This window comes from Miscanthus floridulus, chromosome 17 (assembly GCF_019320115.1).
Source record: "Miscanthus floridulus cultivar M001 chromosome 17, ASM1932011v1, whole genome shotgun sequence".
NCBI classification, from domain to species: Eukaryota; Viridiplantae; Streptophyta; class Magnoliopsida; order Poales; family Poaceae; genus Miscanthus; species Miscanthus floridulus.
In genome coordinates, this window is record NC_089596.1 from 95,852,029 (window position 1) to 95,867,702 (window position 15,674).

General features: G+C 42.3%; 1 protein-coding gene across 3 annotated transcripts; it reads left to right on the forward strand.

The window, feature by feature from the left end:
• The first annotated feature begins 1,984 nt into the window (after positions 1-1,984).
• On the forward strand, positions 1,985-6,831 carry LOC136517120 (probable ADP-ribosylation factor GTPase-activating protein AGD14). Of its 3 annotated transcripts, none has more exons than XM_066510640.1 (12): positions 1,985-2,308; positions 2,979-3,040; positions 3,185-3,272; positions 3,362-3,420; positions 3,516-3,597; positions 3,709-4,122; positions 4,834-5,262; positions 5,346-5,510; positions 5,605-5,721; positions 6,172-6,244; positions 6,354-6,414; positions 6,522-6,831. In XM_066510640.1, exons 1-12 carry the CDS (start codon positions 2,210-2,212, stop codon positions 6,643-6,645), a joined length of 1,773 nt encoding a protein of 590 aa, XP_066366737.1. In that variant the 5' UTR covers positions 1,985-2,209; the 3' UTR covers positions 6,646-6,831. The 3 variants fall into 3 exon arrangements, with proteins under 3 accessions (XP_066366737.1, XP_066366735.1, XP_066366736.1); XM_066510638.1 differs by having other exon boundaries at positions 1,986-2,308; positions 3,504-3,597; XM_066510639.1 differs by having other exon boundaries at positions 1,986-2,308; positions 3,504-3,597; positions 3,715-4,122.
• The last annotated feature ends 8,843 nt before the right edge of the window (positions 6,832-15,674 follow it).

The following is a 15,674-nucleotide window of genomic DNA, read 5'->3' on the forward strand; positions in this document are numbered from 1 at the left end:
CTCCTAAGGCCAGAGCCCCGTGCGTAATGCACGGACACGTGCGGGCAAGCAGCCCACCAGTAGCGGCGTAGTCGAAGATAATGCGAGTTGGAGCGCGGTAGGTGAGTTGGTGGCTATGAACGCAGCCACAGGGCGGAACGAGGCGAAAGGAGAGGACAGAGCATAGCCCTATGCGTGACTCGGCCGCACGTGCGCACAACGCGACGACGGTGACCAAGCCTGGCTCGGCGCGCCGCCGGCTGGCCTCCAGATTGGCCCGCGGGGCTCGCCCAAGGCGACGATAAGACGTCGCGCGCACTCAGTGACACGCGGCACGGCCTGAGGGCTGACCAGCAGCGGCCAACCGGCCACGGCCCCTGCTCGACACTGGCACACATATGCGCGTGCGGGGTGACCGCGGCCACGGAATCCAAACGACCGAAACGGCAACACGCACGGTTTTTAAAGCGAGGCAAAAACCGCTAACGACCCTTGGATGAAGCTCAACTACTTACCCTAACCTCAAACCCGTAGTGCCAACTATCTGGCAAAGCAATCGCCGAGGCTCGGGAGTAGCTCGAGGAGGAGTTATATGCATGCCAACATGGGCTTGTCACGCCGGACACCCGTTCGCGAACAGAGCACTGAAGCGTGATTCACCGCGCGTTTTAGGGAATTTGGGCGATTTTTCTGTGGGCACATCACGACTCCCATCGTGACTACAACCTATACCATCCTCAAGTACTCACCTTGATGCAATCAACTGCACACTTACATGAAGCTAGTGTTTAGATATTTTGGTAAAAATTAAATGGCAAAATAGCATTGTCAATTATCATTTAGACTTATAAGAATTCGATGTTCGATTAGTACTAACCTCCTCCTGACACTTTTGATTAAATTTTAAAAGGTCAAAACATTGTTAATTTCAACTAACTAACATACCACTGACCTAGTCCATATTTCGTACTAACTCGTAGGAACAAAATATTAAAGCACTATTTAAATATGTTCCACTATATAATTTACCAAAAAATAGCACTTTTAAACTTAAATCGTTTGTTTGCCGACTTAACCGTGAAGAGTGGATTTAATTTTAATTTAATTTCCGAGCTTCGCAAAAATACTAGCTAGCATTATTATTCTCCAAGATTTAAATTGCATGTCCAGCTACGTAACTCATCCTCAAATCTTTATTTCCACACTATACTCTAGTTATAATTGGTCGTTGTTCATAGAAATTATTTTCATGCCAACAATTAACATAACTTATTCTATTCTTTTTGTTAAGAGTTTTATCACCGCCTCTTTACGCTAAGTAAACAAACTCATAATATTATTAAATCTATTTCGCAGGTCATAATCTCAATGCTTACCGAGCTCGTAACAACATAGGTGTTACCGTCCTCTTTTTTTTTTTGCAAGAGCACGGCATGAATTCCGATGCTTCTCTTCTAAACTCGTGAGCGTAGAATGACTGTGCAGCACCGTTCCCATTTCGTTATGCGATATACCGATACTGTCCTTTGGCAGTGGTGACACGAATTGCCAAATTTGATTGAATCCTCTTCATGGCCGCTTCGTCTTCTTTGTTAGTATAATTTACCTATTCATTCACAAGTTGCTTAGCCGGAAAGTCACTGATGATGATCCACAAGATCACTACACCAAACACCATGATGTCTGCCTCCATAGTGTACATCACTACCTAAATTCTTTTGGGTTGTTCAGCTGTATCGTGGTTAATAAGCCGGGCTAATAAGTAGAAGTAAACAGGGATTTTGGTAAATCTGCGATCAGTCATGTACTCGTGTCCTCCAGCTCTGGAATTCCACGGGTTCTTCAATCACACGAGGGCATTTTAGTAATCAGCCATGTTCTCGGCTCCCAGTCCCCGCACAAGTAAGCACACGCGGCCGTGGCGTGCTGGACCGGTGCACGGCCAGACCGGCGGATGGTCGGGCACGTCAGCCGCCAGCTAGCCGACCAACCAACTCTTCAAAACCCCGGTCTTTCTCTCAAGCTCTGGTCTTTGCCAAGAACGGTCTTTGCCAAGAACAGCAAGGAGCAAAGCTCCCAAGCCGTTCAATCTCCAGAGCATTTTCCTCTCGTCCTTCTCCAATCCACTCGTCGGCCATCTCCACAGGCTCCCCTCGGTTCTTGCAGCTGGGTTTTGCTTCCGGAGCCTGCGAGCCGCGGGATTTCGACAGGGGTCGGCGTCGGCCATCCGATGGGGAGCAGGGTGAAGGAGGATGAGAGGAACGAGAAGATCATCCGGGGCCTGCTCAAGCTCCCAGGCAACCGCCGCTGCATCAACTGCAACAGCCTGGTGAGCTCCGTTCTCAGAAATGTTTCAGCTTTCTGTGAACAAACCCCACACCGGAGAAGGAGACGGAGACGGGGACGTAGCTTGGTTGGGATTTGGAGACGACCCGTTGTTTATTGTTGCTGGTTGCTCATAGGATGGTTCGTTGAGATTGGGACCTATTGGTGATTTCTCTGGTCCGTAGTTCGAGGGTGGTTGTCTCTTGTCTGATGTCTTCGTATGTTGTTCGTTCTCCCCCCACTTGACACCGATTTCTAGATCCAGTAAAGAAAATCAGGATCATGTGCCGAAACTGATTATTATATCTTACATAGGAGTACACAATATGCAATACTTTCATACATATATGAATTCGTATAGGCAAAATAAATAGATAAATAAATAATATGAAACCAAGACCCTAAATAGGTGGAAATTTGAGACAAACACGGACGACCAAATTCAGGTGGGGTTCCTTGTGCAAAACTATGTGACAGTTGATAGTTGTAAATATTTAATTTAGGTGGCACAGCTTGGCCCTAGGCACATGTACTGACCCTAACCTGTTTACCAATATATCCTTGATAAGCATTTTTCATTAACAGGGACCACAATATGTATGCACGTTTATCCTTGATGTGAAAACACATGATATATATTCCTTTGTTAACCCAAAAGTATTCTTCATTAACAGGGACCACAATATGTATGCACAAGCTTCTCTACTTTCATCTGCACTAATTGCAGCGGGATACAGTAAGTGATGACCATATTGTTGTTTTTCTCTTTAAAACCGCAGCAACTTTGCTTGTTTGGCTATATTACAGTTGTGAACTTCTCCCTAGAAGTGATAAACTTCTGATCAGTGCCTGCCCATTTCTGAATTGTGACATTTTACAGCCGAGAGTTCAGTCATCGTGTAAAATCAGTATCAATGGCTAAATTCACTTCTCAAGAAGTTTCAGCACTTCAGGAAGGGGGCAACGAGGTTCGCCTAATATCTTATTTATAATTTAGAAAGTCTTGTGATCTTTACAGTTACCTTTTACTTTATACCATATGTTCTCTTTCTTCCAGCGTGCTAAGGAAATTTATTTCAAGCATTGGGACTTGCAAGGCCCTGTTATTGACAGTAGGTTAGTCATCTAGTCCTGTTCATTATTTTTACGCATATTGTAGTTGCACACTTGAAGTTTGATTGATGTGTTTTCACTTCTAGTGATGTACATAGACTCAGAAATTTCATCAAGAATGTATATGTTGAACGGAGATATTCAAACCAAAGAAATGGCGAACATTTACCACAAGCAAAGGTAGCTATCTGAACTCGTGCTCAGTGATCATCGATAGACATCTATGCAGTAAACTAGTATCCACAATCTCTTCACTGCCCAGAATTTTTTAACCCATTAAACATCTGAAAGATCCAGGGTAATCAGGACTCTTATGGAAATAGCAACGCAGATTCATCTCGAGGAGTTTTAAGAAGTGCATATGTTGGAACTTATGAAGATAATCATGATCTAAAGCGCACCACAGAAAGTCTCTCGGAAAATCAAAACAAATCTAATGTACATCCAGTGGGTACAGTAGACCAAAACAATAGTTCTACAATGGCAAGAGAAAAGGTCGACCTTAGAAGCCATCTGCATCCAGATGATCCCTTGAAAACTGATGGAAAGTCAGAAAATAATCAGAAGATTGTGATCCCATCAGCTTCTTCTGCAGTACAAGCTTCCAAAGAAGCAAATAGTAAAAAGGCGGTTCTGCCCATCAAACTTCCTGATCCTCCTAGATCTCAGAAAGCAACAGCATCTAATACCTCTACTGAAGCACAGGTGACGCAGTTCTTATAAGCTTAGGTTATTTTTTATTCTGCATTATCTAGTCCATATTGTTACTCTTTTCCTCTTTTAATGGATCCAACTATTTATTTATGTTTACTTAGGTATGCCAAAGATAGATCAAAATCCAGTAATCCAGATTAAATGTTTGATCACAAGCTTGCAATAGAAAACAATAGAGGTGCTTCACGGCATATAACCAACGTTTTACTAGTTTGTTTAGCGTGCATTTGCTCCTTTGGTGCATGATTGCATCTTCTTACCTTGCTTTATATGGATCTAATTTGATGAAATAGACTTAGGTGTCACGTAAGAGGTTCTCAGCTTATATATCTTCTTTACTACTCCCTCCGTTCTACAATATTTGTCCATGGTCTTGGTACAAAACGTTCCACAATACTTGTTCTGTTGTTCATTGAGGATATTAAGGATGTAGTTACGGCAGTAGTTTCCTCCCTACCCCTAATTAAGTGCTCCAATAGAAATGAAGTGGCTGAATTATTACTTTTGGTAGGGGTATGGATGGTCATTTCACATTGGTTTTCTCTTAAAACTTGTACTTCATTTATTATACATTCCTTATTTGATATAGTACCTATGTTTTTTTTTAAAAAAATAGAACAACAGGCAATCCCTTGGTTTCTCAGGCCCGTTGATTCTGCCCTTGCCAATTTATCCTTAATGGATAAAGTTTGATTTTTGCAGAAATCATCATCTTCGAGGACCGACGATCCCAGCCCTGCAACCTTGAAGGATGCTAAAAACTATATGTCAAAAAATCTGATTGACTTCGATTCAGAACTGGAACCTCCTCAAGGTGTTGCTCAGACTGATATGCAGAAGGGCTCTTTACCTGCAACCGATGTTGGTTGGGCAACTTTTGATGATGTTGCTCCCAGAAAAACTACAACCATGCTTTCAACTTCCAGTACTAATTCTGTGGAGGGTCCAACGCTACAGATCCCTAATTTGGCATCAGCATCACAAATTAGATTTTCAAATGCCAAGTCCTTGTCTTTTTCCCCAGCAAATCATGGAACTCAACTGAACCAACATAATTTCTCTCCTGTCAATACTATACAGTACAACGATACTCTGTTGAACAGGGCTACTAGTGCTCCAGTTCATAGCCAGGTTAGTATTGTCCTTCTGTTAGAAGACACCAGCTTTTCAGGTGACAAATATTTTAAAATTGTTCCCTTGCATGCATTTTTTAGTTATGGAGAGCTGCATCACCTACACTAACAACACAATGGGGAAGTATTCTTCCTGCTAATCAGGGTTCAAATATATTAATAGGAACTCATGATCCGGCTATAGTATCAGCATCCCAGCAACCTGCTGCTGAGGCCACATCTAATGGTAGAAAGGCACTTCCAGAGGTAATGGGGGGTGGGTGCCTCAACAATTATTGTTTGTGCTCCCATTATTCTTTTTCTTGTACGCCTTTTGTTCTAAAATCAGGAAATTTTGTAGGATATTTTTACAATGAGCTATCGTCCAGTATCTTCAGCCTGGAACTGGCAACAAAATCCCCGTGTACATATGCAATACGGACAATATCGGATGCATAATCCTGTTGGGATTGTAAATGTACGTGTTGTGATGTCATTTCAATCAGTATCACATTAAGCTTACTATTTCTCTTTCCGTAGTTCTTTCTTGTTTGCTTTACACACAACTCAGCTTGCCCATCCATACCCAGTAAATCCTGTTAACTTGGAAGGAGGGCCTGCATCAGCTCATGCCTATACCAGAGTACTGAGAATCTACCTCCTGTACTAGTAATAATATGTAAAATGCCAATAAAATTAGATGGTTGAAATGCTCTGGATTTATACAACAATATCAAACCTAACTTATGTACTTTTATATTCAAGTGCGCTATCTATCTGTGTCATTTTCTATCTTTCAAAAAAATATCTGTGACATTTTCTATAAGTTCATTGTTCCTGGCAATGAAGAAATGCAATTTCCAATTTTCAAGAACTAATTTAAGCTTCACTTTTTTTAAATAGCTGAGTTCTTGTTGCCTGTGTGCAGCTCCCTTCTTTGACTTCTATGCAAGAAGCATTACCAAATCTGGGCAGTACCCTATTGTTGTCGCGCGCTCCAGGTATGGGATCTCTTGGCAAGTTCTGCTCCTCCCAATTGATGGAGGACAGCAGTAGCTCCTACTCTCTTGGCTTCACATAATCTCATTTGTTAAAATGATTTAATTACAGATCATCAATACATGGTTCAGCAACATGCAGTTCAAGTACAGAATAATACTTTCCCCACTGGGTAACACCCTCTCCCTCCTAATAATTCTGAACTTTCTGTGGTTTTTATTACTGAAACCGCATCCCTGAGCGTGGCCACTAATCCTTCCACTGTTATATGTTCTTCAGAGGGATCGCCACAACTGCCAACGCATATGGCTTACCTCCGATGGATCAACGTTTGGCTGCTCAAAATATACAGGCCATGAACCAAAGTTCTTTACCCCGAGTTGGCACAAACCCGTTTGCTTAGTCTGTTACCCCAGTTCTGTCGTTGTATTATTGTATATAGTTTTAGCATTTGATGCTACGTTTTGTCGTGAGAAGATGCTAGTGGAATAATGTAGAGGATCAAGCAGACTCGCAAGAAATGCCTGACCAGTTTTGTGTATAGGATTTTATTTTCGCTATAAAAGATGTTACCTGTTCGCTTGCTCCATCCTCCGTCATTCCTCCACCTTGTCGTCCCTCCTAGATGCACCGCTTTGCACGTGGTGCCTGTGATTGGACAGGCTGCAACCTCTGCTGTGAACAGCCACCTGGTTTGGAATTGGAATAGCAGCTCAAAGGGGAGGTTTGCGTCATTGTGTGTTGCGGGCTTGCGGCAGAGATGGAGATGGGGGCAGCCGGGGCAGTGGTGGTGGTGGGGCTGCACATGTAAGGTGGGTGGATCGGTGTGTGTCGTGCTGAGGCGTGTTATCTCAGCGTCGTATAGCACTGACCCGGGATCTAGATTCAGAAAAAAGATCATCTAGGGGTGTAGTTGTTATTTTTCTAAAAAAAGAGTTTGAAGAAACAAAAAAGTCAGGCACCCTGCTTGTGCACCCAAGACATGTGGCATAGCTTACAGGTGGATTCACTCTTTGTCCAATCAAACTATGATTGGTCTAGCAGAACATTTTTAGGACTTATTATGCCTACTAGCAGTCCAATATTTCTTTCTAAAAAAACTTAATTTCAAATCAATCGTCTCATTTTGTGACTCATATTTTAATGTGGTTTTGTTGATATATTTTTCTTAAAAAAGTACCTACATACTATATCTTTCATAATAACTAGGATATCAAAGTAATAGCATAATCTTTTCAGAGATTTATGGGCATTTTGCAGTTAGATATTGATTTTGACATTCTGGCTAGTATATCAAAGATTCATCGACATTTATTATTAGTTGTACTTCGATTTTCCCATGCATGCTACATCGAAGATTCATATACCATGAGTCGTAGTGGTCAAACATAAATTCGTGTATACTCCACATAGAGAATTAGAGATATATAATCCATTCAAAGAGGTATGGACAAATTAATTTGTAGTGAGAAATGGATTCGCCCATGCTATATCAAAGATGTATGGACATTAATTAGTTATTAGACATGGATTCTCACATCCTATATATACCAAAGATTCATGGACATTGATTATTAGTGCTAGAATGGATTCCTACATGTTTTTTTTATATGCGTGTGGTTTTTTTAACTGGTCTTCGAATAAGAAAGTCTTCGAATATAACTGGTTTTCTTATATATGTGTATTTTGTAACCAACATGAAAAGGGTGAGCGTACCCTGAGTAGTGGCCCCGTGCTCCAGGTATGGGATCTCTAGGCAAGTTCTGTTACTCCCAGAGGATGGCAGTAGCTCTTACTCGCTCCGTCTCTAAATAACTGTTTTTTTCGCTTTTTGAGAAACAACTTTATCTAAATATATATAAAAAATATTAATATTTATGGTACAAGATTAATATCATTAGATAGATCGTTGAATCTATATTAATAATAAATGTATTTGAAGATACAAATATTGCACGTAGAAATCTAGTCAAGCTTACGGCACGGAAATAAAAAAACGACAGCTGTTTAGGGATCTCATGGCAAGTTCTGCTCCTCCCAATGACGGAGGACAGCAGTAGCTCCTACTCTCTTGGCCTCACATAATCTCCTTTGTTAAAATGATTTATTTACAGATCATCAATACATGGTCCAGCAACATGCAGTTCAAGTACAGAATAATACTTTCCCCACTGGGTAACACCCCTCCACCATCTCCCTCCTTAATCACAATGTCAATATGCCACATATTGTATATCATAATGTTTATGAACTTTTTATGGTTTTTATTACTGAAACCGTATCCTGAGCGTGGCCACTAATCCTTCCAATGTTATATGTTCTTCTCTTTTCTGGATATTGTAGATACGAAGGAATCAGAGGGATGGCCACAACTGCCAACGCATATGGCTTACCTCCGATGGATCAACGTTTGGGTGCTCAAATATACAGGCCATGAACCACAGTTCTTTACCCCGAGTTGGCGCAAACCCGTTTGCTTAGTCTGTTACCGCAGTTCTGTCGTTGTATATAGTTTTAGCATTTGATGCTACGTTTTGTCGTGAGAAGATGCTAGTGGAATAATCTAGAGGATCAAACAGAGTGGCAAGAAATGCCTGACCATTTTTGTGTATAGGATTTTATTTTCGCTATAAAAGATGTTGATTGCTCCACCTCCATCGTTCCTCCATCTCGTCGTCTCTCCTAGATGCACTGATTTGCACGTGGTGCCTCTGATTGGACAGGCTGCAACCTCTGCTGTGAACAGACGCCTGGTTTGGAATTGGAATAGCAGCTCAAAGGGGACGTTTGTGTGTTGCGGTAGAGATGGAGATTGGGGCAGCCGGGCAGTGGTGGTGGTGGAGCTGCGTATGGAAGGAGGGTGGATCGGTCTGTGGTACCAAGGCCCCTAAGCGCCATGACATATAGTGATCTAGATTTGGAAAAAAGATCATTTAGAGGACGTAGATGTTATTTTTCTCAAAAAGGGTTCAAACACATACACACACAAGAAAAAGTCAGCCAGCCTCGCTCGTCCCGCTCGAGACATGCGTCTTAGCTTACCTGGTGGACTCACTCTTTTGTCCAATCAAGCTATGATTGGCTAGCGGAACATTTTTGGGACGTATTATGCCTAGTTATAGTCTGATATATCTTTCTAAAAAACCTTAATTTCAAACTAATTGTCTCATTTTGTCACTCATATTTTAATGCAGGTTTTGTTGGTATTTTTTTTAAAGTATCTACATATTATTTACTCTATGCGTTCCTAAATTATAAATCGCTTTGACTTTTTTGATACATCCTATTTTATTATGTATCTAGATATAATACATGTCTAGATACGTAGCAAATGGATGTAATAAAAAAGTCAAAGCAATTTATAATTTGGAACAGAGGGAGTATCTTTCATAATAACTAGGATATCAAAGTAATAGCATAATCTTTTCAGAGATATATGGGCATTTTGCAGTTAGGTATTGATTTTGACATTCTGGCTAGTATATCAAAGATTCATCGACATTTATTATTACTTATACTTCGATTCTCCCATGCATGCTACATCGAAGATTCATATACCATGAGTCGTAGTGGTCAAACATAAATTCGTGTATACTCCACATAGAGAATTAGAGATATATAATCCATTCAAAGAGGTATGGACAAATTAATTTGTAGTGAGAAATGGATTCTCCCATGCTATATCAAAGATGTATGGACATTAATTAGTTGTTAGACATGGATTCTCACATCCTACACCGAAGATTCATGGACATTGATTATTATTAGTCGCTAGAAATGGATTCCTCCATGTTTTATATAAAGATATGTAGGTGCAGGGTAAGGTTCACATCCATACCGATTTTGAGACATTCGGTCTTATCAACATTGAACCAATAATAAGAATCCTAGTAGTGCAGAATGGTTGCTAAAGCATTCATTCGACTTCTGATCTTTGCATTGGCTATTACTATGCTTACAACGCTAGCTCGAGGAAGCCCTTCGGTTTTCAAAATACATGTTTTTCAAAAGTGCATGGATACCATAAGAAAACATCCCCCGTACAAACCACCAAGTCGCAAATGCATCGACGTAGTCACTAAATCTAACTTGGTTAGCATCTGTTCTGTCCTTGACGCCAGCGACGAGGAGAAAATAAGTGTGGAGAGGCTTGTTAGTCTCGGACGTCAGTTTGGACAACATTTTACACCCGGGGCAAAATGCGGCAGTAAGTGTCTGGTACCATTTTATTTTTATTATTATAAAAGGATTTTGTTATGGCTAGTCTGCTAATGTCGTTATATATCATATAAGAAATATGACATGGATTTTTGTTTTCAGCTTACACTATTCCAGAGCTTCCAGGACCACCACTGCCATGGATGGCACATCTATGAGCGCTTCTTGGAAGATAGAGAAAGCCATGGAGTAGCTAGAAATGGAGTAGAATAAACATGTGCAAGGTTCCAATTCAAATGTCTTTCTGTAATGCTTTGAAGAAGAAAGTGTTCAAATATGATATGTGTCATGTGTGTGGTTTTCTGTAACCGGTGTGAAATATAAGTTGAATACCAACATGAAAAGGCGAGCAGTACCCCTGAGCAGTGGCCCCGTGCTCCGGGTAGGGGTGAAAACGATGCATATATTTTTCAACCGAATTCGAGACCGAATCCGTTTAGAGGAGTTTAGATCTGTCCGTATCCGAGTGAAAGCTCTAGTTTGATTTTGGATAATTGATGAAACTCTAGGTACTAACCTTTGGCTCTAAGTGAATATGAGATAGGTTAGTACACACCAAGTGTTGGAGCAAAAGATGAAGTCCATGGTGATGTTGGTGGACATGTGATGATGGTGATCGAACTCCAAACTTGAAAAAGAGAAAGAGAAAAACAAAATGGCTCAAGTCAAAGGTATATTTGATAGGAGCATTTTGTTTTGCCACTCAAGACACCAAGTGGGTGTGAGTGAGTTTAGGATAGATAGGCATACTATTAAAATGGGTGAAACTTGTCGTGAAATGCGGTTATCAAAGTGCCGCTAGATGTTCTAACTCATTGCATATGCATTTAGATTCTAGTGAATGCTAACACCCTTGAAAATGCTTTGTGAAAATGCTAACAAACATGCACAATGGTGATACACTTGGCGGTTAGCACTTAGGAGCAAGGGTGGAAAAGTTGGAGCTGAAAATGATGTGAAAACAGGGACCGGACCCTGACTCTGTCAGGACCGGACCCTGAGGTCAGAGTTCGGTCCGGACTCTGCCTCGGCCGTGTAGACGCTGGGATGCTTCGAACCTAGGTGTTGGGCGTGACCATACCCAGGCGCGAGGGTTCGGTTGTGGCTGTGCTGTGCTCAGGTGGCGAAGTGGCGCATTGAGGAGGACCGAACCCTGGGTTAGGGTCTGATCGCTGGCACCAGACTCGGTTCGAAGGCCCTGGAACCTCTCGGTGTGAATTTGAGCGCGACCGAACTCTGCTTGTCTTGGTAGGACCGGATTCGACTTTCCTAGGTCCGGTCATGCTAACTCTATGCGCAGGCGTGAGGCTGGAGAGGACCAAACTCGTGTGAGGGTCCGATCGGTTGCGTCGGACTGGGTCCGATCATTTTTAGGCGCTCTAGAAACTTTCTGGATCACCTCGGACCCGTGCGTTTTGAAGTGACTGGACACATGGACCAGGGTCCAGTCCGGAACTGCTGCCGTGCATGCTGAATCTGAGGGACACGTGGTGTAACACCTCTACGTGGTGTAACACCTCTAGTGTTACGAGCTTGTTTAGCACCTAGGTTAAGGTTTTTGGAAAATTATCAAAACAAGTTCTCGAGTTGAAAAAATTTAAATCACGCATGAAATGATAAACAAACCCTGTGCAACCTACCTTTAGTGGTTGAGAGAAATCAAATAAATATCTAAGTTAATTTACTTAGCGCGTAAAAATGCTAATGAAAATCCTAACAAGAAAAATAAGATAAATAGTTTTAATTGTTTGGCACGAAAAATAATTTCTGTAAACAAAATTAAAATATAACTTGAGTTTAGTACTTAAATAAAAATTGAAGTACAAGTTTAGTAGATGGAAATGCAACTTAACTTTTGGAAAATAAATGTTGTTAATTAGTGTTCTTGGGAGCTCAAAAAAATCAAATCTGAAATTAAAATCAGACCGTTTTGTTGAATCGGCAAGAAGTTGAACTTGTGATTAAAGAGCCATTTTTGGCAAATTATATTGAGCACAATAATTAAATAGTGCTTAAATATTTTGTTCCTATGGTTTAGTATAAAGTATGGACTATTGCATGAAGTATTTGTTGGTTGAAGTTAACAAGGTTTAGACCTATTAAAAATTGCGACTAAAAGAGTTAATGGCTACTTAGCCCCAACTGAAACTCATAACTTTTCTAAGTATGTAAGGGTAGTAGACAATGCCATTTTGGCATTTAAATTCTAACTAAAATGTTTAAACACTAGATCTATGTTTTTGTACTATTGGTTGCTTCTAAGTAAGCACTTAAGCATGGTGTAGGTCAAAGTTGTGTTGGATGTCACATTGCCCGCTCTAAATTTGCTCAAACCTCCTTAGAACACGCTGTGAACCATGATTTGGTGCCCGGTTCGTGAACCGGCGTTTAGCGTGATGAACTCATGTTGGCACCTCCCTATCTCCCTCTCTGATCAGCAGCCTTTGCTTCGCTTTAAAACACGTGCACATCATCGGTTGTTGTCGCTCGGCCTGAGTCCGCGGTCATCGTGCGCATGCGAGCGCTGCTGGCGCCGAGCTCAAGCCATGGCCGGGCTGTTGTCGCTGGCCAGCTCGCACACCCGATCGGTGCCGTGCGGCGTCCCTGCCCTGCGTTGGCCGATCTCGGCTGGATGCGGCCTGGCTTCCGCTGCTGCTTCGTGAGCGCGCCACGCTCGAGTGGCTGGCCACCGTGCCACGTGTAGGGTTGAGCCGAGGCTGCGACTATCATCGCTCGACCAACGTGGCACTCGCCCCGCCCCCCGATTCAACTACCGCGTTGAGCCTCCGAGCATGTGCCACTATCGTCACATCTGGGTCGACTGACCCCGGTCATAGTGGCGATGGTGATGCCTCTCTGCCTCGCTTTGCCTCCGCTAGCCGACACCGGTGAGCCCCACTCGGGTCCTGCCACTACATTCCAAGCGCTTTGCACCAAGCCTCCATGTCTTGTCATCTGGGCGCACGTGCTGGTGCTGCCACCATCGATCAGAAATGCCTCGTCTTAACCTACTCGGGCTCACTCATGTGCCCTCTCCATGACCACACCATGCGCAGGTGAAAGCTCTAGTTTGGTTTTAGTGAATTGATGAAACCCTAAGTGCTAACCTAGTTTATCAAAGTGATTATGAGATAGGTAGCACTACTCCAAGTGATTAAGCATGTGAATATCATGACATGATGATGGTGATGGCATGGTGATGATCAAATGCTTGGACTTGGAAAAGGAGAAAGAAAAACAAAAGACTCAAGGCAAAGGTGAAATTGGTAGGAGCTTTTTGGTTTAGTGATTGAGACACTTAGAGAGTGTGATCACATTTAGGATCAATAGCCATACTATTAAGAGGGGTGAAACTCATTTCGAAATGCAGTTATCAAAGTGCCACTAGATGCTCTAACTCATTACATATGCATTTAGAATCTAGTGGAGTGCTAACACCCTTGAAAATGTTTGTGAAAATATGCTAACACACATGTACAAAAGTGATACACATTGTGTTTAGCACTAAGGAGCAAGGGTTCAAAACTTCACCGTCGGAGTGTTAGGTCCTTGTTTAGTTTTGGTAATTAAGTGACAACCTAGGTGGACTAATTGTTTTTATGTGAGATACACAGGTAATTAATCCATAGGCACATGTGTGTGAGCAACATATGCCATGAAGGAGAAAATGGCTTGGAGATGTTGCAAAGCTCACACATGTGATGATGAAGGAGCTCATTGCACATGAGACATGACATAGAGTCATGTGATCAAGGTGGAGAAGATCAAGATATGACTTGGCTTGATGGACCGGTTGCAAGCATGGGGATGGACCGGTTGCAAGCATGAAGGGCAAGTCGAAGGCTTTGGAGTGATGAACCGCATGGCGGTGAAGCTTGAGCAAGACTTGGCACCGATGGACGAAGGCAACGGTGAAAAGCAAGTGAAGTCAAGATCAATGAACCAATACGGTCACGTGATGATTTGAAGTGGATCATATCATTTGATATTTGGTTGGTGCATGTGTTGCATCAACAATGGAGGAGATGGAAAGGAATGCGCAAGGCAAAGGTATAACCTAGGGCATTTTATTTCACTGGTCATAGGTGTGTAGAGAAGTTGATGACCGGATTTAGGATAGATGGCCGTACTATCAAGAGGGGCAAACTTGTTTGCATATTGGTCATCTAATGCCACTCGAGTGATCTAACTTTGCATCATCGCTAGGATCGAGTGGCATGACAAGTTGAGTGGCTAATCCTTTGAAAAATGATTGTGAAAATGCTAACACATATACACATGGTGGTGTACACTTGGTGGTGTTGGCACATTTACAAAGAATATGAAGTTGGAGTTGATGTGGATCAACTTAGTGATGAAATGGAGGCGAGAAGGGTTCGAAACTTCACCGACGGAGTGTCCGCCCGTAGAGCGTGGATAGTTCGACGGTGCCACCAACGCCTTGTACAGAAAAGATAAGGTTTCATAGTGTGCACTAGACGCTGGTCACGCATGAAAGGTCCTTGTTTGGTTTTGGTAATTGAGTGACAACTTAGGTGGACTAATTGTGTTTATGTGAGATACACAGGTGATTAGTCCACAGGTACATGTGTGTGAGCAACATATGCCATGGAGGTGAAAATGGCTTGGAGATGTTGCAAAGCTCACACATGTGATGATGAAGGAGCTTAAATGCACATGAGACATGACATTGAGTCATGTGATCAAGGTGGAGAAGATCAAGACAAGACTTGGCTTGATGGACCGGTTGCAAGCGTGAAGGGCAAGTCGAAGGCTTTGGAGTGATGGACCGCGTGGCGGTGAAGCTTGAGCAAGACTTGGCGCCGATGGACGATGGCAACGGTGAAGAGCAAGTAGAGTCAAGATCGATGAACCAATATGATCATGTGATGATATGAAGTGGATCATATCATTGTTGATCGTGTTGGTGCATGTGTTGCATCGACATTGAAGGAGATGGAATGGAATGCGCAAGGCAAAAGTATAACCTAGGGCATTTCATTTCACCGGTCATAGGTGTGTAGAGAAGTTTATGACCGAGTTTAGGATAGATGGCCGTACTATCAAGAGGGGCAAACTTGTTTGCATATCGGTCATCTAGTGCCACTCGAGTGATCTAACTTTGCATTGTCGCTAGGATCGAGTGGCGTGGCAAGTTGAGTGGCTAACATCCTTTGGGAAATGATTGTGAAAATGCTAACACACATACACATG

What these genes read in the sequence shown, in the direction of transcription:
- LOC136517120 (XM_066510638.1), top strand. Translation starts at nt 2,210, where the DNA reads ATGGGGAGCAGGGTGAAGGAGGATGAGAGGAACGAGAAGATCATCCGG. An exon ending in ACTAATTGCAGCGGGATACA is followed by an intron (nt 3,041 to 3,184) that starts GTAAGTGATGAC and finishes GACATTTTACAG; the next exon opens with CCGAGAGTTCAGTCATCGTG. An exon ending in TTCAGGAAGGGGGCAACGAG is followed by an intron (nt 3,273 to 3,361) that starts GTTCGCCTAATA and finishes TCTTTCTTCCAG; the next exon opens with CGTGCTAAGGAAATTTATTT.